This window comes from Gallinula chloropus (assembly GCF_964237585.1).
Source record: "Gallinula chloropus genome assembly, chromosome: 15".
NCBI lineage: Eukaryota > Metazoa > Chordata > Aves > Gruiformes > Rallidae > Gallinula > Gallinula chloropus.
In genome coordinates this window covers 16,134,864-16,160,306 of record NC_140100.1, presented here as the reverse complement: position 1 = coordinate 16,160,306, position 25,443 = coordinate 16,134,864, and the positions used below count along the sequence as shown (strand labels likewise).

General features: G+C 46.9%; 1 protein-coding gene across 2 annotated transcripts; it reads left to right on the top strand.

The window, feature by feature from the left end:
• The first annotated feature begins 305 nt into the window (after positions 1 to 305).
• Positions 306 to 24,463, top strand: MARF1 (meiosis regulator and mRNA stability factor 1). Of its 2 annotated transcripts, none has more exons than XM_084271230.1 (26): positions 306 to 484; positions 2,704 to 2,853; positions 4,503 to 4,677; positions 6,270 to 6,496; positions 7,368 to 7,485; positions 8,194 to 8,366; positions 9,189 to 9,623; positions 10,064 to 10,227; positions 10,326 to 10,487; positions 11,044 to 11,233; positions 11,938 to 12,116; positions 13,015 to 13,095; positions 13,428 to 13,664; positions 14,422 to 14,541; positions 14,881 to 15,056; positions 15,275 to 15,495; positions 16,159 to 16,301; positions 17,155 to 17,288; positions 17,826 to 18,028; positions 18,437 to 18,664; positions 19,420 to 19,650; positions 19,743 to 19,955; positions 20,197 to 20,257; positions 20,349 to 20,489; positions 21,387 to 21,557; positions 22,049 to 24,463. In XM_084271230.1, the coding sequence occupies exons 1-26, from the start codon at positions 338 to 340 to the stop codon at positions 22,279 to 22,281; spliced, it is 4,713 nt and encodes a 1,570-aa protein (XP_084127356.1). In that variant the 5' UTR covers positions 306 to 337; the 3' UTR covers positions 22,282 to 24,463. The 2 variants fall into 2 exon arrangements, with proteins under 2 accessions (XP_084127356.1, XP_084127355.1); XM_084271229.1 differs by having other exon boundaries at positions 2,704 to 3,378.
• Positions 24,464 to 25,443: the final 980 nt, after the last annotated feature.

The following is a 25,443-nucleotide window of genomic DNA, read 5'->3' as shown; positions in this document are numbered from 1 at the left end:
AGGAGAACACTGAAAGTTTCAGGGAATTCTTTGGTGCCAGCAGCTGTGTGTTTCTGTGGCTAATGCCCTGGACCTGAACGGTGTTTTCCTCAGGCTCCCTCACCTGTGCTGTGAGGACTATTCCTGCACTGGAGAGGAGTAGTCGAGGCTGTGCTCCATCTGCATAATTAAATTTATCATAAATAATGCATGCTTGGTGATCCAGCAGCAGGGGAATTCATGGGACTGCTGTGTTTTTTCTGCCTTACCTTAAAGGCTCTTTCCTTTTCTCTTTAGCAGGTGGGAAGAATGAAAGGAAGGGGGAATGGAAGAATGTTGAACCTCTTTGGCTGGCTGTATGATGGAAGGAAACAGGACGGAGAACCTCTGCAATAAGTCATTCGGATGGCTTCAGCGACAAGAGAATGATGCCAAACCCTGGCTCTGGAAGCTTTCTAACTGCTTTTTTGCTGCTGAGAAGTCTTTGCCTTGTAGTGCGAAAACGGTGAGCTGCTGCTCTGCTGCCAGCACGGCTGGTACTGGTACAGAGCTCGGACACTGCCTGCAGTGGAACTGCTGGCCACAGGGGGCAGGTGGGGAGGGGAGGAGGGGGAGGCAGCAGTTACCACACTAAGTATAAAATCTGCCCGGGAATTTAAGGTCTGGAGTTGTGTTTGCAGTGTGCTCATCAGCGTTGGTGGAAGCAGGCAAAGCTGCTTTACTCCCTGCAGCTCTGGAGTAATACAGCTGGCTGCTTGAAAAGTGTGTGAGGCAGCTGCTGAAGGGTGCAGGGGGGAAGAAGTCTTCACACTTCATGTTTTATCAGTTCAGTTTGGAGGGAAATTTAGGATTTTCTGAGTGGTTGTTACAGGTACAGTAGCCATGGATACTGTTCTGTAACTGTGTCTGATTCTGTGTGTTGAAGGTGCAAAGTGCAAGGAATACACAGTGACTCACTGAGCAAATGAGCTCCAGCTGTTAATTAACATTCATGCAAATTCAGTCTGACTGGGAGGGAAGGGCAGGGGGAGGCAGGCTAGCAGGATGCTGTGGTGTTGCTGTTCTGTGGCAGGCTGGGAAGGCAGCTGCCCTGTGTTCTGGGTTTTAACATCAAAGCAGGGCCAGGCAGACTTTTGGCAGAGTGTCTCTTCAGTTCAGAAGCTGTGGCATCAGGCAGAGAGGGGTGTTTTTGAACTCAGCTAATCAATTATTCATTCTGGCTAGTAGGAAATGCATTAAGTTCTATTTGGAAAGTGAAAGTTGTTCCAAAGTACTGGCCTAAAGCTGTGGAGCAGTAGGCTGTATGCAGGCTGGCTTGAGTGACCTTGGCTGTTCTGGTCCTTCTCATAACCTTGCCTAGTTCTCACTGCTAATGTTGAAACCCCCCTGTATGTCTGTCTGTGCCTTTATGTGTTGGTATCTTGAATCAGAGTTTGCAAAAAGCACTTAATCACAGAATTGTTTGGTTGGGAAGGATGTTTAAGACTGAGCCTGACCACTAACCCAGCACTGCCAAGTCCACTGCTAAACATGTCCCTCAGCACCACATCTACGTGTCTCTTGAATCCCCCTGGGGACAGTGACTCCACCACTCCTTGGGCAGCCTGTCCCAGTGAGTAACAGCTCTTTGGGTGAAGAGTGTTTCCTGATATCCAGCCTAAACCTCTCCTGGTGCCACTTGAGGCTGTTTCTTGCTTTGCTGCTTGTTACTCAGGAGAAGAGACCAACCCCACCCAGCTTATACCCTTCTTCCAGGGAGCTGTGGAGAGTGAGCAGGTCTCCCCTCAGCCTCCTCTTGCCCTGGTTCCCTCAGCTGCTCCCCTCAGAGCTGTGCTCCAGAGCCTGCACCTCTCCACTGCCTTTCTCCAGCCCCTCTCCCTGCAGGGGCCCATCCCTGAACGCAGCGCTGGAGGGGCCGCCTGCCCTCTGCCCTGCGCAGGGGACAGTCTCTGCCTCTGTCCTGCTGGCCACCACACTGCTGTCCAGCCTTGGCCACTGGGGTACAGTGCCAGCTCACATCCAGCCAGTTGTTCCCCAGGTCCTTTTCCTCTGGGCAGCTCTCCAGCCCCTGTGCCCCAGGCTGGAGCGCTGCCGGGTGCCTGTGACTGGGGCAGGGCTGGGCACTGAGCCCCAGGCACTTGGCCTTGGCCCATCAGCTCCAGCCTTATAAAGTTGTAAAGACTTATGTAGCTGTTGGGAAAGCTTTGTCTTCTCTCTGCTCTGTTCATTTAGTGCCTTGATACAACTTTGCATTTCTTACATCTTTTCATGCTTAACTTCTAGAAGTTTTAAAGTCTTCATTCAAAGTACAAGGTGATTATTTATGTACCTCAAAACTGCAGGGTGGTTTTTCTTCTTTGTGTTGCACCCATCTGTGTTTGCTCTTCAAATAAATAAATCTCTTTTGCTCTTCAGTTGCTGAGTAGCTCAGCTAAGGCCTAGCAGTTTACTGCTTTTCCAACTCAGTTTTACATTGCCATTGCTATTTGGTTTAGTTTTTTTCCTTCCAAAATCTGCTAATCCTGATGCACCTCAGGCTGGCACACGTACTGGCATGCTGTTTGTAGTATGTTATGTTTTCAGCCAGTGAGGTAATAGCAGTTGTAAAGATAACAGAACTTTTGAAGAGTGTTGCTGTCAAAATTATAACAGTCTGCTCGTTTATAGCATGAAGTCATTGGTTTGCTTATACACTTGAATGTGACTGAGCTTTCTTTTTTCCAGAAAGATTACATGGAGAACAAGAAGGCTGCTGTGGAACTGAAGGATGCTTCATCTCCTCATAATGCTGGCTCTAAGGTGTTTCCAGCAGTACCACTTCCTGATGTTCATCCTCTTCAGCAACAGCAAATCCAGCTGTCGCCTGGCCCGAAAGTAAGCTGCTGTGCTCATGGCTCTGACTCTCCTTGTGCTCCACAGATGCATTGTGGTGGTGGTGGTGGTGGTGGTAACTTGATTCACCCTGGCACAATTTTAGACCCAAAAGGCACTGGGACGATTACTTGTCAAGTAGGGTCAGGATTTGCTTTTCCATCGGCATCGTCACTGAAGAACCCTGCGGCGACCAGCGGTTTGGTGGGCCTTGCGAGTGAGTTCCCTGGCGTGTGCGTAGAGAACAGTGTGTCTTCCTGTCAGCATCTGCCCTGTTGTGGAAAACTCCATTTCCAGTCCTGTCATGGTAACGTGCACAAACTGCATCAGTTCCCAGCCCTCCAGAGCTGCACCTCTCCTGGCTATTTCCCTTGCTCTGAGTTCACCAGTGGGGCTACGGGCCACTTGGATGAGCACATTGCGCAGTCGGAGCTGACGTCACACGTGTGTGCCAACCCCTTGCACCTAAACGTGGCACCTCCTGTTTGTCTAAAGGGCTCTCACTACTGCAGTGACTGCTTGAGCAAGGTTGGTACATGTCCTGCTTCTCCTTCAGTAGGCCTGGTATACAGTGAATGTTGAAGTGATGTCAGTTGAGCAAAGCATCAGCTTCTGTGGGTTGCTGCTTGTGTCCTCCCAGTTGGTGGTGTGCAGTCCAGGTCTGCCAGATACCCTGTTTGGGGGTGACCTCTCCTCTGAGGTAACACTCATGTTGATAGGAAGACTAAGGCCAGGTTGGATGGGGCCCTGGGCAACCTTGTGTAGCTCCGGGCCTGGAGGTTGGTGGCCGTGCCTGTGGCAGGAGGGTTGGAGCTCTGTGATCCTTGGGGTCCCTTCCAGTCCAGCCCATTCTATGATTCTAAGAGCCTGTCGCAATGATTAGCTTACAGGGGATCTGTAGTGTACTCCAGCAGACCTTTGACAGGGTTTGACAGCCAGTTATCTCTTCCTGACAGCCCCCACCAAAATGTGCTGTAGCAGTGACTCGGGAAAGGCTGGCAGTGCTTAACATGTCCCCTTGGGCAGCTGGTAATAAAGATCCATTTGTAAATCAGGTGAAATGTCTGGTGCTGGGAGGATACTCTAGTTCTGTTTGGTTTGGCTCTGATTTAAGTCTTCCCAAGTTTGTACTTGGATACCAGTGTGGTGTGCTTCCCAACCCGTTAGAATGGTGCTTGAGCTTTAATAGGAATTCCATCTTTGCAAGGTGTGTCAGTTAAACTTCCAGACTTGAGTTGCTGATGTAAAGTGAATTGTCTGTGGTAAACTGAGTGGTGAACTCTGTGTTTGGAATTATGGCCCCTATTTCTGTGAGAGGGAGGGGATTCAGCCTTGTATTCTTCATTGTGCTGATTTCACATGCTCGGTCCTTACTGATTTGGTTTTAGTGTACGTATTAGGAATTCACCAGATTTGCCATCTGCAAGGTGCAGTTGAATGGACCATTCCCTTGTGGTTGGAAGTCTAGAGCTGAGTATGCTAGGAAAGGCTCTAGGGTAGAAGCTTCCTTTGTGCAGTGATAGTGTAACTTTCTGTTGCACCTCTGAACTTGGGCTTGTTGTGGAAGGAGAGCTGAGTGCTGCTAGCATGGGACAGGATGGGTTAATACCATGCACAAAATGAACCTGTACTTTGAAAAATTGTCCCAACAGCCAACCAGAAACAGCCTAGTGGATGCTGCTAAAATCTGGCCAAACATTCCTCCTCCGAGCACCCAGACCGCACCCGTTCCGATCCCGGTGTGCAATGGCTGTGGAACCAAGGGAGCAGGCAACGAGAAGAGTTTGCTGCTGGCAAGCAGCCTTGGCAAATCACCACAGAAATATGGTAAACCATGCTTGTTTGAAACTTGTGCTTAGTGTTTGTCTTCCTTAAATGCATGGGAAGGGCTTTCTGAAGTAGCACTGTTCTTGGGAAACTTCTATGAAGTGGTAGAAGAGTAAAAAAAAATTGCCTTGTTCCTGCTTTGCAAAGTCACAACTTGGAGTTACCTGTTTTGGCTACCTACCTAACTTGATTGTCATGTGGACTTCAATTTTTTACTGTATTTTTTTAACATTTTCAGAACTAGAATAAGTTGTAGAAGTCCTTCCAAGAAGAACTTGGAAGCTGTTTTGTTCTGGTGGTGTGTAACGACATTCTCTTCAGCCATAATTTGAAAAGCATTTCCTTTAGTCTGTACTATCTATTGTCACTTCATATGCAGCAGTGGGGTTTGTATTACATTATAGCTTCCTTCAGAGTTCCTGAGAGGGAGAAGTTGTGTGAAATAATTACAGGCTCCAGTATTAGCACTGATTCATAGCTTGTGGCAGTTCTGAACTTAGAAAAAGTCATGGGTGAATATGAAATGGGTAGTATTACTAGCTCCTTAAGGCTACATCTATTTTTAGGTTTTCAAGGTTCAGCACCTCAATTAAGTGCTCTTACAAAGAACAATTCCAGTGAATCTTTTAGAATAACTACTAGTCAACATAACCCCAACAAGTATGACCTTGGTTTGCTGTGCTTAAGTTGGTATTTCAGCTAACTTCAGTTCATAGGTGGTTGCTGACCTGTGGGGATTCTGTATCACTCCTTGGCTTTCTTTGCCAGTTGTTTTGTGGGGATGGAACAGGTGGATAAGTTTAAACAGAGACTTAGGGTGCTGAAGCATGTACAACTTCTGTTGTGCTCTTTAGCTGGTGAGAGCAAAGCCTCTGAACCTCGCTCTCCTGAACTGTAGGATACTTGTTAGTCCTATGTTGAAGCTCTTCTCCCATGGCTGGCTTTGGATACTGGCAGCTTACTGCTGAAGCATGAATTCTACTGAGATGAAATCCTCAATCATGCTTTGACTTGGCTGGCCCTGTGTGGAGCCAGGAGTTGGACTCTATGGTCCTTACGGGTCCCTTCCAACTCAGGAGACTCTAGGATTCCATGGTACATTTGCTCTTGCTCCGTACTGCCTGAACTCTGTGATCACTGTCCCTGGTAATCTCAGAGCAGGCTGCAGGCTTGAACAGCTGCTGTGTTTCACTTCTGTGAGTGACACAGCCCCTGCAGACTCCAGTGTGGCACAGCTTCAGGGGATGTTCAGGGCATGTGCCACCAAACCCCACTTGGTAACAATTGTTTTGAAATACATGACTTGTTGGTTTGAGAGCTTAAAAATAAAGCTGCCTTGCATCTTTAGCCAAACTTGGGTGACTGAATTTCTGCTGAAGAGTAATTCAAGGTGTAAAGTTCCTCCCTTGAAGAGACACTTTGAAAACACCTGATTTGGTTTTGGGAGTCCTTAAGAAAATAAAACCAGACCTGTGTCCCAGGGCACTTTGTTCTTTAGCACATAAAGCTTCCCAGGTGCAGCATTTCTAGTATGCATAGTTCAATGTTTGGTGTTTGGAGATGAAAACAAGCTGTGTTGTTAACCTGCACAGGGTCTCCAGAAGTTGCAATAGCAGGACAAGTTCTGGAAAACCTGCCTCCCATCGGAGTGTTCTGGGACATCGAGAACTGTTCGGTTCCCACGGGCCGGTCGGCCATAGCTGTGGTGCAGAGGATTCGGGAGAAGTTTTTCAAAGGTCACAGGGAGGCAGAGTTCATCTGTGTGTGTGACATCAGCAAAGAAAATAAAGAAGTTATCCAGGAGCTGAACAACTGCCAGGTATCAGAGCAGCATCTGCTCCGTGTTCTCGCTGGGGAACTGTGTATGGGGAGTGTGTGTAGGGACTCCTGCTCATTCCAGCTTTGTGGTAGCTTCTCTAACGAGGTTATGGGTGGGGTCTTCAGTGCTGAATTTTCCTGGTGTGGTACTCTCTAAGTGAAGCTGCATGCCCTTACTGGTAGATTAATGCTTCAGCTTTAGTTGTGGTGTTCAGTGAGGATCTTGATTGCCTCCAGTAGTAAGTGGTGGTGATGTTTCAGTGTTATCCTTCACACCTGTGGCTAAATCATTAACCTAAAAACTGTGATTTTGTGGACATAACCATTTTTAGTCTTGTTACTGCATACTGTGCTAGCTAGTGATGACACTTGTAAATTAATGGTATTGATTAGGGCCCCTTTAACATGACATGTTTTTCTATCAATACCACTGGTTTCTTGGTATTTAACTCTGCAGGTTTCTGACTCAAATTCCCTCCCTGCCCCCTCAGTTGCAGCTTTGATAACAGACTGACAGCTTATCTGCTTATGTCAGGTGAAAGTAATTGATAGGGAGCACTTGCTGTGTTTGCCCCCCCCCCCCCCCTCTTTCACCTGGGGGTTTATGGAATGTTTTTAAGGTGTGCAAGTTGCCATCTTTAATGCAGAACAGCAGAAGTTATCCCTAGGACACTGCAGAAGAGCTATGGCTGAAGTTCACTACTCATTAGGACAGTTTGAAATCCATATGTATCACGTTTCATGTGTGTGGACATTAATTAATCTAAACAAAAGGAGCATGTGAAAGCTTGTGTTTATGTTAAGTTAAATACACTCAAGAGTGTTGTTCCCAGCCAAGCTTTTCCTTGGAGTGTACCTGTGTATTTCCCCAGGTGACTGTTGCACACATCAATGCTACTGCAAAGAACGCTGCCGATGACAAGCTGAGACAGAGCCTGAGGAGATTCGCTGACACACACACTGCACCCGCCACCGTGGTGCTGGTGTCAAGTAAGTGGTGGTGGTACTCGCTGCTCCGCTCTTCCTCTCCTCAGTGGTATTCTTGGTGTGAGGCTGCTCTTCCTCTTCTTCCCAAGGCCTGTGTTTAGAATCAGCTTTAGCAGAGTGGCTCAGGAGTTGTTAGTGGCAGCAGCAAGGGAAGGATAGGGCCAGTAAGAGGAGAACTTGGCTTGGTTAAGCCAGCGTTGGAATTGGGTGTCTTGCAGAGCGTCAGCAGCTCCGTGTGTCAACACTGACTACAGTTACCTGCAGTGGGGCACTCACATGGTGACACTCAGTGAGTCCCCCTTGGGGTAACTCTTCAGAGTGCTTTGAGCAGAATGTGTGTGACTTCCTCTTGCAGCAGTGTGCTGTACAGCTAGATATGCAAGCTGCTCAGCTGTCTCCTGGCAGTGTGCTGCCTTGGGTTTCTCCCCAAGGCCAGACAGTGCTTGTTACAGCAGTACACAGTACTAGCTGAAATGCCTCACTAGGAAATTGCTAGAAGTTGCTGTGAAAAGGAAGCTCTTGTTCAAGACTGAATGGTAATGACCGAGTTAAATTACATCTGTTGAGAAGCCTTGTAGCTGTTGTGCTTTATCACTGGCAGTTTTCAGTGATAAATAGACCTTGTCAACTGAGACCTGGGGTTTTGTTTGTTTAATCTGACTTCTTTTTTAAAAGAAGTTTCTTTGTTCATTGTTGTCTCTTTCCCTCCAGCGGATGTAAACTTTGCTCTGGAGCTCAGTGACCTGAGACATCGACATGGCTTTAGGATAATCCTGGTACATAAGAACCAGGCTTCAGAAGCACTCTTACATCACGCTCATGTGCTTATTTGTTTTGAAGAGTTTATTTCAGACTTGCCACCAAGGTTACCGCTGAAAATGCCGGTAAGGCTTTTCATTCTTCATGTGACAGGTTTCAAAGGTCCCCTTCTCTCTAACTTGGAAGGAGGACAGTCTGCAATGATGCAATATGAGCTGGGGAGCTGCTTTGACAGGGGGTTGGACCCAGTGATCTCTCAAGGTCCCTTCCAACCCCTGTGGTTCTGTGTATTCTGATGGTGAGACATGTGTGCTGCGTATTCGATTGCTGTCCAGTTGAGTGACATGTGGGTGTGTACTTTCTGCTTTAAGACTGGAAGAGTGAAATAAAAGTAATCAAAGTAAACAGCAAGGTCACACTCTTAGACTGTCTGGGAGTGTTTAGTGGTGCCTTACCTGCCTGCCTTTCACTGGCAGGCTGTGAGGGCAAGAGATTAGTTGGGCAATAAGACAGCTCAGTGATGTTTTCTTAACTTTGGAGTGACTGTTTACTGTTTCCTTGTTTTTCCTGCTGATTATCTCTGGGTTTCCTGTGTTGTCTTTGCACAGCACTCATGACTTTTTCCTCCTTTGAAATAACTCCCTGAGCTCAGAGTTCACACACACACGTAGATTATATAGAATTCTTGGGCTGCAAAGAGTGGCGCTTTCTTGTCTGGAGAAGCAATCAGATATCAATCCATTGATTGGTTCTCACTGTAAATTATAGTGGAGTTGGAAGTTTGAGGGTCTTCCTTGATGTGAGAGCTTTCCAGACAACCTGAATGCTGCAGAAAGAATGGCTGGGGAGGAGTGGGAGTGGAGTGTGTCACCAGAATCAATGTAGAGATGCTGGCTTTGAACAGGAGGGCGTGCTGATGTCAGCTGCAATCTCCTCCCTTTAAACAGGCATGCCACACACTGCTGTATGTTTATAACCTGCCAACAAACAGAGACAGCAAGAGTGTCAGTAACAGGCTGAGGCGCCTGTCAGACAACTGTGGGGGGAAGGTGCTGAGCATTTCTGGGAGCAGCGCGATCCTCCGCTTCCTGAACCAGGAGAGCGCCGAGCGCGCGCGGAAGCGGATGGAGAATGAAGACGTCTTTGGGAACAGGATCTTAGTGTCTTTTACTCCCAAAAGCAAAGAACTGAATGAAACAAAGAGCTTCAGCTTTGTTGGAACTGAGAAGGTGAAGTCTCCCAAGAAAGTTAACAAGAGCACAAAGCTGTGCCTCTTCAACAAAGATGCAGGTGATCAGCCTTCTGGTACCAAAGGCTCTGCTGGCAGAGGATTCCAGCTTCACGGATCTGTCATCAAACCCACAAACGTTAAAAGTTTACAGGTACTGTTGTCCTACCCTGTTCAGCGTTCTTGCTGCTTCTCATGTTGTGGGGCTTGCTCCTGTGACAGCTTTATCTCTAACTTCTCCTGTTCAATAAGTAACTGTAAGGGGTAGTGATATTTCTGATTGGGAGCTGTGTTTCCAAGCAGATCATGAATCTGAGGGTTGGTTTTCCCCCTCCTTGCTGCTTTTTTCAGTTTGGGAATACTGCTGGTGGTACTGTGTCTTTTAAGGAAAGCTGTGGGGGGCTGCAGGCAGCAAAGATACTTCAGCTGACAGTTTGCTATTTCTGTCCCAGAAGTCCAGTATTTCTGGTTAGGAAGTACAAATGAAAATGCTATTTAAGGAAAAATTCAGTGTTGTGGGTTTTCCTGGCAAGGAAAGCCTTTGACAAGGGAAGTCAGGTGCCTTTTTGCTGACCTTTCATCTGTCTCAAACAGGAGCTGTGCCGCCTGGAATCAAAGACAGTCAGTAGAAACACTGAAGACCAGCAAGAACCTCTAAGAGAACAAATTCCTTCTCCTCAAAGTACCTCTAATGCAACGATTTCTGTGTCTCTGGCAACCAAGAAGCTTGGAGAGTCATCCTGTAAAAGCAGTCAGAAGTATGTTGAAAAGACATCAGTGTTAGATACTTTCCTTTTTTTAATGTGAATTCTGCAACATAACGTGTTTTCTTTCTCTTGTGTATATCTGTAAATAGAAGAGAGACTTCTGCTTCCAGGAGCGTTACCAATTCCCCTGTAGATAAAAAAGATAAAGATGAAACTGTATTTCAGGTCAGCTATCCCTCTGCTTTCAGTAAATTGACGGCGTCGAGACAGCTCAGTCCTTTGCTCATGTCTCAGAGCTGCTGGTCGTCTCGGTAAGTGTCTGTCTGTCTTGGGGGGTGAAGTGAGACTGTGCCAGTGTACACACTGGTTACTGACAGCTGCATTAATACACTGGATTGTGTGGAGTCAAAAGGGAGGGGGCTCCTGCAAACTCTCTCTAGAGCTTCTGAAAAACTTTCGGGGGGTTAGAGACCTCTCACTCCTCTTAATTTCAGTGACTTGGGTGTTCACAGTAGAAATTCATCCCAATTCTTGTGGGTTTAAATATTTGGCTTTTGCAGTTGTTAAAATCATGTGAATGAGTGACTTTTGATGTGTTAGTAAGGTACTAGAAGACTGTGCCAAATGTATTACTAAGTTGGGTGGCTTTGAAACATAATAGTAACTACTTTCTTTGTTCTGATAGGAAATACTTGTCTTGTCCTGGTGTCTTGCTTGTGGTGACACTTGTTTTACCCACACACTTATGTACAGGGAAAATACTGTCAGAGTGCTGCGTTTGTGCATTTCACTGGGGTCAGGTTTTTCTGACTGAGATGTGTAGATCAGACATGTGCCATAGCTCATCAGTGTTTTTATCCTACCCAGGAGTATGTCTCCAAACCTCTCAAATCGCTCCTCTCCGCTCACGTTTAACGTGGTGAATCACAGCAGTGGTACAGACTGCCCCGATCCTTTTGCGAACGGTGCTGACATTCAGGTCAGCAACATCGATTACAGACTGTCCAGGAAAGAGCTGCAGCAAAACTTACAAGACATTTTCTCAAGACATGGCAAGGTAAAGGCTAAAATAGATCTAATCTGTTTTAATCTGACGTTTAAATACTTGCTGGGTTTTGTATTTATGGATGTTTGTGGTCTAGCTTTAAGTGAGTATGAATTAAAAGCTATGCAAACACAACTTCAACTTTGTTAAAGAGAGGTACTGAATTTTCTGAAAAACACAAGATCATCACTCCCCCTGGGCTCTTAGTTTGCATGCAGTCTTCACAGAACTGGTATGACTTAGAATCTTATAGACAAAACTTGGTAAGTGGCTTGTTAGTCATGCAGGGAAGATACTTAGGCTTTGGCTGCATTGCCTATTTCAGCTGTAAAGCTGAATTTCTAATGTCAGATTAAAAATCACTGTGAAACCAGTTTCTGTTTTGAATCAGTGCTAAAAAACAGACCTGGAGAATGTGAATCGGTAAAAAGGGACGGTGCAAGGAGGGGTGGTTGTTGCAGTGGTCCTGGGTCTGATCCATAGATGACGTTCTTCTGGTGTAACTTTCTACCTGGGAAGCTGTTTGTGCTAAAGGAATCCCTCAGCCTTGCCTTGGCCAAGGCTCGTTGCACTCGGATCTTGTTTGCATTGTCCTGCTGGGTCATCACGCTCAGTTCTTTGTGCATTGTGTGCAGCTCTGGGCCCCAGCAGCTGCCCTTGCATTGCCTTGCCATGGCTTATTGCTTCCATAAATCTCTGAGCTCTTTCCTCTTCAGGTAAAAAGCGTAGAGCTGAGTCCTCACACAGACTACCAGTTGAAGGCGACAGTTCAGATGGAAAGCCTGCAAGAAGCCATCAGTGCTGTCAACAGTCTTCACCGATACAGAATTGGCAGTAAAAGGATCCAGGTTTCATTAGCAACAGGAGCTGCTAGTAAATCACTCTCTCTACTTAGGTAATAAATTCTCTGGCACCTTCTTAATTGTTCTAGCATGTGTGTAGTACCTGAGAGATGGTTTAAAATACTGAGCAAAGGGGGGAAAAAGCAAAATCTGTCGTAGGATCAGATGAATGTGTTGAACTAAGTTAGGTTTCAGTTTAGCTTTTTTATGCTGCTCACATTTTAAGCTGTGTCTGAAGAGATGAGATCTGTTTAATAGTTTCACCTCTGTCATGATACTGATAGACCTCCATAACCTGGCTTGTGCAGCTTGCAGATTGCACTTGGCATCTTTATTTCTTCTTTCCTCCAAGCGAGTGCATGTGGGATACACAGTTGAAATGCTGTTGGTAGTTTTGATACCTGTTTCCTGTGAGGAGGGTGGTAGAACTGGAGTGCTGATGCAAGTGAGGGTACAGGTAATTTCTGCTTATTTTTTGCCATACTGAAAGAAAGCCTTAGGAAGGAAGCTGTCTTTCACCAAAGCTCCTGTGAAAGTCGTGCTTGAAGCATGGAGTATTCTGTGGTCATGTACTTGCTGCTGTATAACTTACAGCTCTTTCATTCTTGCCTTCTAATTTAAGCCTGTTCAGAGCTCCGAATGTAGTGGCCAGGCTGGTGATGTCTAATGCTGCAGCTGGGATGCTGCGTTTTATAGATGCTCAGAATCTTTCTGCCCCCTGTGAAGGTGCAGCTTCTTCAGAGGCATTCCCACTGAGTTAGGGAGATGCTGCGTCCTGCGCTGCCCTGATTGGAGGTGACAGCTGCTGCAGTGCTGGGGTGGGAGGGACAGCAGTGGTCCCTGGTACAGCTGTAGTTCCGCAACTGCAGCAGTAAACTCCTCACCAGTTTGGGCTGGAGACTGATGCAGCCAGGTTAACTTTGTGCTAATGTTCTGAAACTCCCTTTGCAGTTCAGAAACGATGTCCATCCTGCAGGATGCGCCTGCTTGTTGTCTGCCTGTGTTCAAGTTCACAGAAATTTATGAGAAGAAGTAAGTTCTCAGATACTTTTTCTCTAGCACTTCTGAACAGAGCCTGGTCTTGTGCAGCTGTTTACAGTGAGTTAGTGTGACAGACACGAGAGCTGTGAGTGTCTTGTTGAATGTTGCAGCATGTTGCCTGTCTGGAGGCAGTGCCTGTAATACTGGTCCCTTTTTTTGGAGGGTTACACTTTGTTCTACTACACTTTCTACCCTAGAGGGGAATAGATCTGATACCTTAACGTTCGGCATAGAATAGTTTCTAGCATGTTCCTGGCTCTTAAACAAAAAATCATGGGTTACTGCATTCTCTAACTGAGTTGATTTCCATTTTTTCCTTTCAGATTTGGGCACAAGTTAGTTCTGTCAGACCTGTATAAACTGACAGACACAGTGGCGATCCGTGAGCAGGGCAGCGGGCGGCTGGTGTGCCTCTTACCCAGCTGCCAGGCCCGGCAGAGCCCCCTGGGCTCGTCGCAGTCGCACGACGGCTCCTCTGCCAACTGCAGCCCTATCATATTTGAAGAGCTGGAGTACCACGAGCCCGTTTGTAAGCAGCATTGCCTGAATAAAGACTTTATGTAAGCTGTGTATCAAATACTCTACAACCTTACAGAATGTTTGAACAGCGTGTTAACACTTCCCAGTGTAATCCAGTTGAGGTGTAGGTGTTCATATACCATGCTCACCACCGTTCAGGTGTTGACAAGAATAAGTCAGGCAGAAAATAGATGGCAGGGTGAACTCTCAGGGATCAGGCATGATCTGCCATGGTGGGTTATGCAGGCAGTTCTGTGGCTCAGGCTGCTCAGGTAGAGGACTGTATTCTGGCCCAGCTGCCAGGACTGAATACCCTGTAAGTAGAAGCTGGAGGGGAGACTGCTTTCCTGTGCTTATGCAGGAAGGCTACACCTTCTAGAGGCTTTTACCAGCCTGAACCTTGTCAGGTAACTACAGCCAGAACTGATCATTCTCCTTTGCCCTCCAGCTCTACATTAGCTAGTGGTTCACACTGGTTGAAGGTCTCCTGAAGCCACATATGAATGGTTTTTTGTTTAACAGCAGTCAGGTGGTGCTACTAGAGTAGTTACTAGTGCTCACTGTTAGCTGCTGAATGTGTGCAGCTACAACTCAATTCAGCAACTTTCATGGTCTGTGTTAATTTTTGTGAAGGTGGGAAGATGCTTGTGGCTGTACACAGCAGTGTTGTCAGCTAGTAGCAGCGTATCAGATGCATATAGTACAATGCTTACTATGGGTGTGGATGTGAGCACAGGCATACTGTGCTAAAGCTGTGTGTAAAATGAGTGTGTAAACTGCAACCTCTTGTTCTTGCAGTGAGCATGACTTTGATCCAGATTCTTACAGAATCCCTTTCGTGGTTTTGTCTCTGAAGACATTTGCTCCTCAAGTTCACAGCCTTCTACAGACACATGAGGGTACTGTGCCTTTACTAAGGTAAAGTGTTTTAAATTGGGCTCTTAGTGTCAGGGTTGGTGGCTGAAGATGTAAAATCACTGATGGCCGCTGTGTTGCTCTGAGACTACCTGTTGTGTGACCCCTCTGGTTTGGACATAAGGGGGTATTTCAGAGAGCTCAGCTTTTCAGTGCTTTATGAAATGATCACTTTTGGAAGCCTTGTTGAGTGAAAGAAGGCAGACTTATTTACACATACAGGTTTTATGAAGACTTGTCTATGCATTAGGATGCCCTGGAAGTGTCTCAGAATAAGGGTGTTGTAGGACAATTGCTGCAGTGGTATCTTGGTGTATAATGGAAGCTTTTTTCCTCCCAAAGTTTCCCTGACTGTTACATGTCGGAGTTCAGTGATCTTGAAGTGGTGCCTGAAGGCCAGGGCGGTGTTCCTCTAGAACATCTAATTACCTGTGTTCCTGGAGTTAACATTGTCACTGCCCAAAATGGCATTAAAGTTATTAAATGGATACACAACAAACCACCACCTCCTACTACAGGTACATATTTCTATTGAAAATATGTTCTCTGAACTAACCTTTCTGCTAAAAAAATGAGTAGCATAAAGTAAATATCTTGTATAACTGTTAAACTTTTGTAAAGAGAAACTTCTAGCTTGAATGTTCTTTTCTTTCTCCTGTGCTCTACCCTGAGTCATAAATACAATGTTTAGTAAAAAGTATCAGTGGAAGGTTCATTAGTGGTATTTCTTTTATAGACCCTTGGCTTCTACGGTCCAAGAGCCCTGTAGGCAATCCCCAGCTTATCCAGTTCAGCAGAGAAGTGATAGATCTGCTCAGGAGCCAGCCATCCTGTGTCATACCTGTCAGCAAATTCATCCCCACCTACCACCACCACTTTGCCAAGCAGTGCCGCGTGTCTGACTACGGGTACTCCAAGCTAATGGAGCTGCTGGAAGCAGTGCCTCATGTGCTGCAGGTGAGTGATGTGGCACCCTTCCTTTTCACACCTCCAACTCTGCACTACCCCTGGGTGCTGAGTAAGGGTGTTGTGCAGCTTCCTTGTTCCCCTTGACAGAGACAGCTAACTGAGCCTTGGAGTGTAATGTCTCCTCACTTGAGGTGGTGTTTCTGCCTTGCTGTTTCCATTGTCCCCACCCTTCCGAAGCAACTTCTGGGGAAATCAGCTCTTGAGTCCAGAGGCTTAAATTAAATAGAGCTGCAAGCTGTGGCTAGCACTTTCTCAAGTGTTTAATTGTGCTGTTTGTTATAACACAGGGCTGAGTGCTTCTGAGTTAGGCTGTGATGTGTAGTCTGTGATTGAAGGATCTGTGTGAGAAGTTGTGTTACATTACAGAAAAGAAACACTGTGATCATGTTAGCTTACTGCTTTGAGCACTGCTTGGTTGTAGGATTTTAAATACAAACATGTAACACTCATAGAGGAAATGCTCCTTAATTTCTTGGTGACGTCTTCCTCACTGTAGAGAACAGCTTCACAAGGCTCCCTTGCCAAACACTGTCTCAGTATCCTTTATTTCTAGCCTACCTCTCCCAGAACTGGCCTGTAAGAAGGTCTGGGTCTGGTAGAAGGATTTACTGAGGATGTCAGCCTGAGTGTTCATGTAACCTCTCCTTTCAGATTCTTGGTATGGGCTCCAAGCGCTTGTTAACGCTGACGCACAGAGCTCAAGTGAAGCGCTTCACTCAAGACTTACTGAAGCTTCTCAAGTCCCAGGCCAGTAAACAAGTTATTGTGAGGGAGTTCTTGCAGGCTTATCACTGGTAAGTTCTCTTTAATCAAACCAGAACAACTACAGGGCAGGTCTGCCAGTGGTGGGTTTAAACCCTCCTGCAAGAGGAGCCCACTCCTGAAATCCCAGTATGAACCTAGGGCAACTCTGTTGTCTCTCTATTGTGATGTGTGGGTTCAAACATAATAAAAGCAAACTAAAATCTCTCTGGCAGACCTCACTGGTTCCTCTGGTACTTGGTTCTTGTCTCTTTGAGTTTGAAGGAGGTATTTCCTTAGCTCTGTTTGAAGCCATGGCTGCAAGGGTGGGTTTAGGCAAGCAGGTCATGGCGTATCGGTGACATGGACTGTAAAGGGGAACGTTGGTGTTGGGCTTCCCTAGAGGGGACCTGAAGCAGGCTGGCTGTCAGGAGGCACTCAGATAACTACCTAGCAATGTCACAAAAATGAGGAGTAATGCTGGCTTTGCTCTTGCCAGGAGGAATATTCTGATCTGGTGTGGTCAAAAGCAGATGTATCATTCCCCAAAGAATGACCCTTTCCTTACTCTGGAGCTAGAGAGTGGCACATAACATGCTGGGGACACCGTGGCCCCTGGGTACCACGGGTGTGTTGTGCCACATGTGCCCACACCTGCTGGGAACACACTTCCATGTGTCAAATACATTGCTGGTGTCTCTAACCAGAAAAATAAGGTAGCAGGTTTAGAGTGGGCACCTTGAATGAAGAACTCTTCCCCTTTGCTTCTCCTGCTCCTGTTACAGCCACTATGAAAACTATGGTTTGGGGTTTTTCTAGGACTTGAGGCCCAGTCTCTCAGTTCACACTTTCTGTCCGTGCAGTGTGTATCAACACCTGTATTAGACAATTCTCTAAATCTTGCAGGTGTTTCTCTAAGGACTGGGACATTACTGAGTATGGAGTGTGTGAACTGGCTGATATCATCTCTGAAATTCCAGACACAACCATTTGTCTGTCACAGCAGGACAACGAGATGGTAATTTGTATTCCCAAAAGAGGTATGTCCATCTACGCCTGTCTACTGCTGCCAAAGAAATCCTCCTGTAACTACTTTAAAACTCTAACTAAAATATACAGGAGTGGCTTGTATCTTTTGATAATTGTGTCTTTACCTTCATCTGAGTGACAAACTTCTAGCAAACAGTGTGTTGTTTTGGGGACACTTAGAACAGAAGAGGAACCCCGTTGGTAAAGCACATTGAACAGTGTAGTTAAACTTGCTGTGGAATTAGTAGTGGGCTGTTTCCACAGCAAAAGCGTTGATGTGTTTGGCTGTTTAATACCTCCTGCAGTGCTGATCACCTGGCTAGAGGCCAGATGCCCACCAAAGTGGGTGGTAGAAAGAAATTAACTCTGTCCTAGCTAAACCAGGGCAAACACATAAGCTTACTAAGTGTCGTTGGTGGTAGAAGAGACCAGAGGCTTGGTAGAATAGGTGATTAAGCTGAGAATCAGTCACTGTATTTTCTGGTTACGTTCTCTTGCCTTTTGTAAGTGTGTTGGTACGTAGCTCTTGCTTTGTCTTTTAACTTTAGAACGTACACAAGAAGAAATTGAAAGAACCAAGCAGTTTTCTAAAGAGGTCGTGGACTTACTGCGCCATCAGCCCCACTTCCGAATGCCCTTCAACAAATTCATCCCTTCTTACCACCACCACTTTGGCCGTCAGTGCAAACTTGCTTACTATGGCTTTACAAAGCTACTTGAACTCTTTGAAGCCATACCAGATGTCTTACTTGTAAGTTCTGCCATCCTTAGCTGTACTAAGCCTTTCTGAGAGCTGTGCTACAGTTTGAGCAGGCGTGTTGTCTCTAACTTGCCTGTATGTTCTGACTGTGCACCTCTTGCGTTGTGTTTGAGGATGCTGTGGGTAGAGCTGTACTGGTACACTGGTCTTTTAGCACCCTCAAGCTAAACTGAAGTTTTCTAAATTGGGATTACTGTTACAGCATTCAGTGCATCAAAATCAGCTCTGAGTTTCATTCAAGTTGTGTTGAACCACCTTTATGAAAGGTTAATAGCTGTTCAGTTGCCTGTGTGTGCTGGCTGTGCAGACAGCTGAGCCCCGCTGCCTTGTAGATGCTGGTTATGCTTTAACCAGACGAGGGAAGTGGCTTCACCAGTGTGTGTGATCCCTGTGCTGTAGGTATTGGAATGTGGGGAGGAGAAAATCCTCACGCTCACAGAGGTGGAGCAAGTCAAAGCTGTGGCTGCCCAGTTTGTCAAACTGCTGGCAGCTCAGAAGGACAACTGCCTGCTGATGAGCGATGTGCTGCCGGAGTACAGCAGGACCTTCGGCTACTCGCTGCGCCTCCACGACTACGACGTCAGCTCAGTGCCAGCACTGATGCAGAAGCTGCGCCACGTGGTGAAGGTAACCTCTCCTCCTTGGCTTACCCTCTGAAGGGGTGTTGTAAAGGTAACCTCTCCTCTTGTGTTGAGGGATGTCCTGTCTGAGGGTGCTCTGTTGTACTCCAGAAACAATACTGCAGGGAGCTGGGTGGGGATCTTAAATGTAGCTTCTATATTCCTATGATGTTCCCTTTGTTCTTTTGTAAGCCTTCAGTGTTCTCTGGCAAAGCTTGTGCTTGCTCAGCAAATAATAACTGAAGATTGTACTCCAGTGCTTGCTGTAACCATGCAAATTGTTTGTTCTCCTGCCTGAGTTTCTAACTGTGTAAAAGCAATCGTTCCCTGATAACCCAATAGCATCTGTCTCCTGGTGTTCTGTATTCCTCATTCCTTTGATCTGTGGGTTGGGGCTTTGGCTGCATGTAAATGCGTAGATGGCTTTTCATGTCGGTGGGAAGGACAGCCTGTGCCTACACAGACATGAGCTTTCTGGTTTAGCTGCTCTGGGTGGGTTAACTTAGCAGCTGGTGCTTGGGCTGCAGCTCAGTCAGGTCCAGCTGGCTTGGTAGCTGTGATTTTATTGCTCCATGCAGACAAACTGCCACACAGTTTTTGTCTAGTTAAAGTAAACTTTTCCATGTGATGAGCTGCTTTACCCTGTGCTTTTGGCCAGGGGAGTATCAGATTCAGCTGTGTGAAAATCCAGCCCCCAGCTACACAGCTTGCTTGAAATTAACCCTTCCTTGCCCTCATGCCATTCCTGATGCATTCTTCAAGGTTGTTGACAAAGAATCTGGCAAGAAAATCCAGCTGATCAATAGGAAGTCTCTGCGGACGCTGACTGCCCAGCTGCTCGTGCTGTTGATGTCCTGGGATGGAACATCCTTCCTCTCTGTCGAGCAGCTGCAGCAGCACTACGAAGCAGTCCACAGCACCCCGCTCAATCCCTGCGAGTATGGGTTTGTGACCTTAACCGAGCTCCTCAAGAGCCTGCCTTACTTGGTTGAGGTATGTGAGCTCTCTTCTTTCCTGGCCTGTTCCAGACCCAGTGTAGGAGGCTGTGGAACTGTGAGCTCTGATCCCTTCTCCTTTCCCCACAGGTGTTTACCAACGGCGCTGCAGGAGAGTACGTGAAGCTCACAAATCTCTACATGTTTGCCAAGAACGTCAGGTCCCTGCTTCACACCTACCACTATCAGCAGATCTTCCTTCATGAGTTCCCAGGAGCGTACAGCAAATACACAGGGGAAGTGCTGCAGCCTAAAGCCTATGGATGCAATAACTTAGAAGAGCTCCTGGGAGCGATTCCACAGGTGTGAAGCGTTCTGGTGTGCACAGCTACACTGAGGCTTCTGCCTGGATTGAAGTTAGACAGCTGCAGTTTGTGTTAGTTGGGGTGAACTACAGGAGTGGTTTGCCAAGGAGGCTCACCCCAGCTCAGTGGTAGCTCACATGCAGAAATCCTGTCCCTGGAAGGCTGGATGAGCAGTAACTGCTCTGGGTGTTGAGCTCGCTGTGTGCTGACACTTAATCCTGCTGGCTTTCCCTCTGCAGGTGGTCTGGATTAAAGGGCACGGCCATAAGAGAATCGTGGTCCTAAAGAATGACATGAAAAGTAAGTCACTTCAGCTCTGAGCAGTATCAGAGCTGCTGTTTCCTTTCTCTGATGTGGCTTTCAGTGAAGCAAACAATCTTGCCTTTTGTAGCTCGTTTTAGCTCGCCTAGTTTCCCCCCTGCTGATAATGTGGATGATCATGGAAATCAACTTGCTGACAATAATGGATGTGTTGTGGAGGCCCCAGGATCCATGTCATCGATGGAACTAGATCTGGGAACACCTGGCACTGGTAATGGGCTGGGGATGTACCTGGAAAACAAGCAGCATGGGGAAAGCTGTGTGAGGTGGTCCATCTGGACATTGGTAGAGATGCTTCATGGCTTGAAAGCTGCTGAACTTCTCTCAGAGCATATAGGTGGGCATGTGTCCTCCTGACAGGCCATCTGTTGTCCTCAGCTGTCTGTGTATAGTGTGGAGCTCCTATAGACCCATTTCCATGGAGCACAAACCTAACGAAAGACAGTCAGTAGCAGCCTCTGCCTGGGATGTCTCCTGTATTCCAGTAGGAATAAGTGCTCTTCTCCAGTGGGTGGTGTTGGTTTTGTGCTGGTCCTTGCGAATGTTCATGGCATTCCTGGTGGTGGGAGTCTGTCCCTGGATAAAAATACCTGGGACATGGTGACCTCTGAGTTCTCATCCTGCTGTGGTCTCCAGTTCTTTTGCTACCTGCAAGTTTGGGAACTTGTGGAATGGTTCTTGAGTTGTTCCAGATGTCCAGATTTGTGAGGGCAAGTCCTTTTACTGTGCAGCTTTGAGGTTAACTCTTGTGTGAATGTGGTGGCTGGTGCAGGAGCAGCTGGTGGGTATTGGTGTGTCTGCAGGGGGGTTGTCTGGTAACTGGCCCATCTCCAGTAAAGATGCTCGTGGGACTCAATTCCTAGAGAGGTTTATTTACTCAGGCAGGCGATAGGTGTAGCTGCTGTAGTGTGATTGGTTAGCAGAGTAACTCTTGAATGAATCTGGGGTTAGTTACCATTAATGAAATGGGTTTGGTGTTAGTATCTGACATGTGGGACAGTTCTCACATCCTCTGAATTGCAGCTGAAGACTTTGTTTACCAGCTCTGAAGCAGTGATACCCTCGCAGCTCACGGGGGCTTTCAAAAGATGTTCCTCTGTTTCTGTAGTTTCTAATCAAACTGAGCAAGAACTCCTCTGCCTCACAAACACCTCTCCCGTGGACCTCCTGTGTGAGCCAGTTCCTTCCTGCCTCCCATCCCCGCAGCTGAGACCTGATCCAGTGGTACTGGAGTCTGCAGACCTCATCCAGTTTGAGGAACGCCCCTTACCCCACCCAGGTGAGAGCTGCTTGCCTCTGGTACTTCAGGATGAGAACTCACACAGCTTAGGAAATAGTGTCAGACAAATGGCTGTGTGAAGTTAATGGGGTGTATTGGAGTACAAACTGAGTACTGACTGTAAGTGCCCAACTGTGACTCCCTGCAGTGGGTTTGGAGCCCTTATCCCCCCTGAACCAGCGTTTTGCCAGCCTGCCCCAGCCTCCTCACCACAGGAGCTTCATGGTGCTGTTCTGAGCAGGGGCGGGGGGACAACACGGGGATTGGGAGAATGAACTGATGGGTGGGGATTAAACCAGACCACCTCATAGGTCCTGTGGGCAGGGCCAGGAGCAGGCAGCACTGCAGCTGCAGAGGGGAACATACCAGCCTGGTTTGAAGCCAGAATATGTATCATGTTCTTTTCAAACACTTTATTTCTCTGGAATAGGCAGTAGTCTTTGTTTGCCAGAACAGAGCATCAATAAAACAAGTTGTCTTATTTATTTTAGAGATAATGATTTTAACAGAAGAAGAAAAACAAAGAATTGTTACCACAGCTCAAGAAAACTTGACCTCTGGCTCTGTGGTGTCCAGCACCGCAGAGAATGCTTCAGTGCCTCCCTGTCAGTCCTCCGACACCCAGCTAAGCAAGGAAGCGATGGACAGCCCAGCCAAAAAGCAACACAAAAACAAGGTGAAACTGGCAGCAAACTTCTCACTTGCACCTGTAACCAAGCTTTAACTTTTTCTTTTAGTGTGAAAGTTAAATACCCATGGACTCTGCACAAATAAAGCTATTTGCTAGCCCTTATGTATTTTAATGAAAGGCCTGGGAGGATTAATTTGTATTTAATGTATTCTGTGATGATTTTGTTCCTTTCACACTGAACACAGCTGGTAGCAGAGCAGACTTTTTCTATTATTTTGAAAAAAAGAGATAGTGACTCTGGCATTCGTTAAATTACTCTTAAATTTTCCAGTTTCTCCTGAATGTGTGTTCAGTAAAACCACCCCGTTCATCCAGCTGAACCAGAACAGGGTTTATTTCCTGAAGCCTCGTTGGTGGTGTGACCATACACGTAGCATATTGTGTTCTGTAGGCTGTTGCTTCCCGGTATTGTTTCAGACAGTATTAATACAATGCATGAGCTGTCTTTCAAAAGCCTGTTGAGAAATTTTAGCTCGCTGACCAGACACGACAAGCGAGGGAGGCGACTGTGCTCCAGAGGAGAAGTTCTACCTTGCTGTTCTCTGGCCTCTCAGGTGACTTGTAGCTGCACTGGGATGGGTTTGGCTGGAAGTGTCTGTAGGAGGTTACATGGATTCCTGTAGAACTCGTTTTAAACGCCTTCTGTAGTTGTGAGTTCCCTGTAGGAGCTCTCTAGGACACTGATATGTTAAAGCTTCCCTTTTATACTTAGTTCCAGTCTGGCATGGATTTGGTTAAGACCTTCTGAGTGTCATGAGCTGAAAAGGTACAGACACACACATTTTACTGTGTCTAGAGGTGAAGTTAGGAAGATGCTGATCTTTCTGCACTATGCATTGGATGCATAAATCACAGAGAACAGAGCAGGTCTTATTGAGGGGTTTTGCTGTGGAATGTCCTGGCCATTTCCACCTGTAAGGAAAGTTCCAGCTACACATGGAAATGCTAAGGTTGTGCTGCTTAACCTTGTCTTCAATTTTTTAAGCAAGCTGAGTAATTGGGAAGCTTCTTCTCTGAATTACTGTCTTTTAGCTGTGTCTGTTTTTATTCTAAAACTTGCTTCTAGTGTTAGAAGCTCTTTTCCTCTCGTGGCACCTTGTGTGGGCTTATGAAGGGGCTGGCTCCGGAGGAGAGGTCACAGCAGCAGATGGCCTTGACTCTACTTAGCAGAGATGTCCAGTGTGCAAGGCTTCATACCCATTCTGGGTAACCGTGGCATTTACAATGGGTTGTATTTGCCAGGCAGCAAATCGATGGCTTGTAACATTGAAAGAACCTACACTAGAGGCTTTGCACCGGCCAGCGCAGCGGGTGGGTGAGTTCTGTTTGCAGTGGGCACGAGACGGAACACGGGCTCTGACTCCTCAGCCAGCACAGGAGCTGCCACAGACAGGTGGCTACAGACAGACTTTTCCCAGTGGGATTTTGTTCTGAAACCTCTTAACAGTGGGCGGGTGTTCCCAGCGTGAGCTGAGGCACTTGGGAGTGCACAGAAACACTTGGAAGCTTTTCTGAGTGTTAGGCATGGTTATTTTGAGTCCTTGGTAAACCTCTACAGACATGTGGCTTTAGAGACTTAGCAGTGAAATTTTCTTGGAATGTTTTTAATGAGTTAAATGCAAGAACATCTGCTCTGCCCTTCAGCTTGGCAAGATTAACACTGGCCAGCACAGATCTGTTTCAGAGCATGTGTTGAGGAGGCTGTGGTGAGCTGCAGCTACAAGTCACCTGGGACACAGAGGAAACCCAGGTTTCTGCTCCAGAGGAGAGAGAGGGGTTTGTCTGAGCGAGAGCGGTGGTTGTCCTGTTTGTGGAGGTCAGCACATCTGTCCTGGAGTCGTGTGTGACTGATGAAATCGCTGTTTGGAAGTACTAGAGTAACACTTTTGAGAAGTTGTGTTCATAGTGTAACAAAATAGCTGACTGAATTGCAATATATTTTTTTATCCAAAGGGTTGAGCGATGATGTGGCTTATGGGTTTCAAAGCGTTACCACCATGAGAGTCTTTAATTTAACAATTAGATGTACTATTTCAGATTTATATCTGTTCAAAAAAGGTCACTGAAGCCCCTCAATTTCTGCACTATCCTTTTCTTGGAACAGGAGGGAGAAGAAGAAATTCTTAGCTGTCTACTTTGGTTGGACACTTTCTTTTGTGGCTCACGTGCTGTTTTGTGTGTTGGGACCAAACAGTTGTGTCAATAAAATTTTCAAGCAAGCATAACTCTTGTCCTTGTCTGAGACCTGGAACCCTTCCTCTGTCACCAGCATGCTGTGTGTCTGTCCTGGTGCTGCTCACTTCACTCGCCACTCTGCAGCTGCAAGGCCACTGCTGAGCTGAGCTGCCTGGGGAGACAGGGAGGGGAGAAAGGAGCCTTCCCCCTCCTGCTCAGCCCATGTGTGACGCTCCCAGCACTGAAACTTTGTGAATGGGAACTTTGTGTCTGCTGCTGCAAGAGGGAGATGGGGCAGGGGGAGCAATGGGCACCCTGTACCCAGGCATGGAGGCCCTAGTGTGCCCAGGGAGCAGCAGTAAAACCCCTTGGGGTGGAGCAGAGAGGGATGAGGGTTTGGGGGGTGTGGGGCTCAGCTGTGGATTTGATACTTGGGTATCAGAACCTTTGTGGTCTTGGTGTAGGGCAGTGAATTGTCCTCTAACCCATGCAGTGCTGGGGCTGGAAGAGCAGGACACAGTGGGCTTTTCTGGTGTTTGTTGGGGCGTCACTGGGGAAACCCAGTTTTCTAGTGCAGTAACACCCTTTCTATCCAGCAGTGTCACTAACTTACTCTGCAAGAACAGGGCAATTCCACACTGCCACTGTTTCTGCTGAAGTGCAGCAGCACGGGGCCAGCCTCCCCCTCCACAGCCACTCACTGCCTGTGGTAACAAGAAGAAACACAGTGTGACACAACCTGACACAGCAGCTTAGTTTATTTGGAATTACGTGTAACTTTGCTGAAGAGATTCAGGAGGCTGAGGGGAGGGCACAAGAGAACCATTTGCTGGTAGAACTGGTGATGGGAACACACAGCACTTCAGCCCAGCCTGCTCTGACCCAGGCTTGTGCCACAGGCACCTCCAGAGACCCTGTTTAAGCCCCTCAGGACCCTTCACTCAGAGTACTTGGTTGTAGCATCTGTTCCTCCTACGGCTTTATGTTTGGTGCTCTACTGCAGGCATCTTCCTGACCTCC

Excerpts from the sequence above, each read along its gene's own strand:
- MARF1 (XM_084271229.1), top strand. The coding sequence starts at position 338 with ATGATGGAAGGAAACAGGACGGAGAACCTCTGCAATAAGTCATTCGGA. Across the intron at positions 485-2,703 it reads TGCCTTGTAGTGCGAAAACG|AAAGATTACATGGAGAACAA; the intron begins GTGAGCTGCTGC and ends TCTTTTTTCCAG. Across the intron at positions 21,558-22,048 it reads ACGCCCCTTACCCCACCCAG|AGATAATGATTTTAACAGAA; the intron begins GTGAGAGCTGCT and ends TATTTATTTTAG.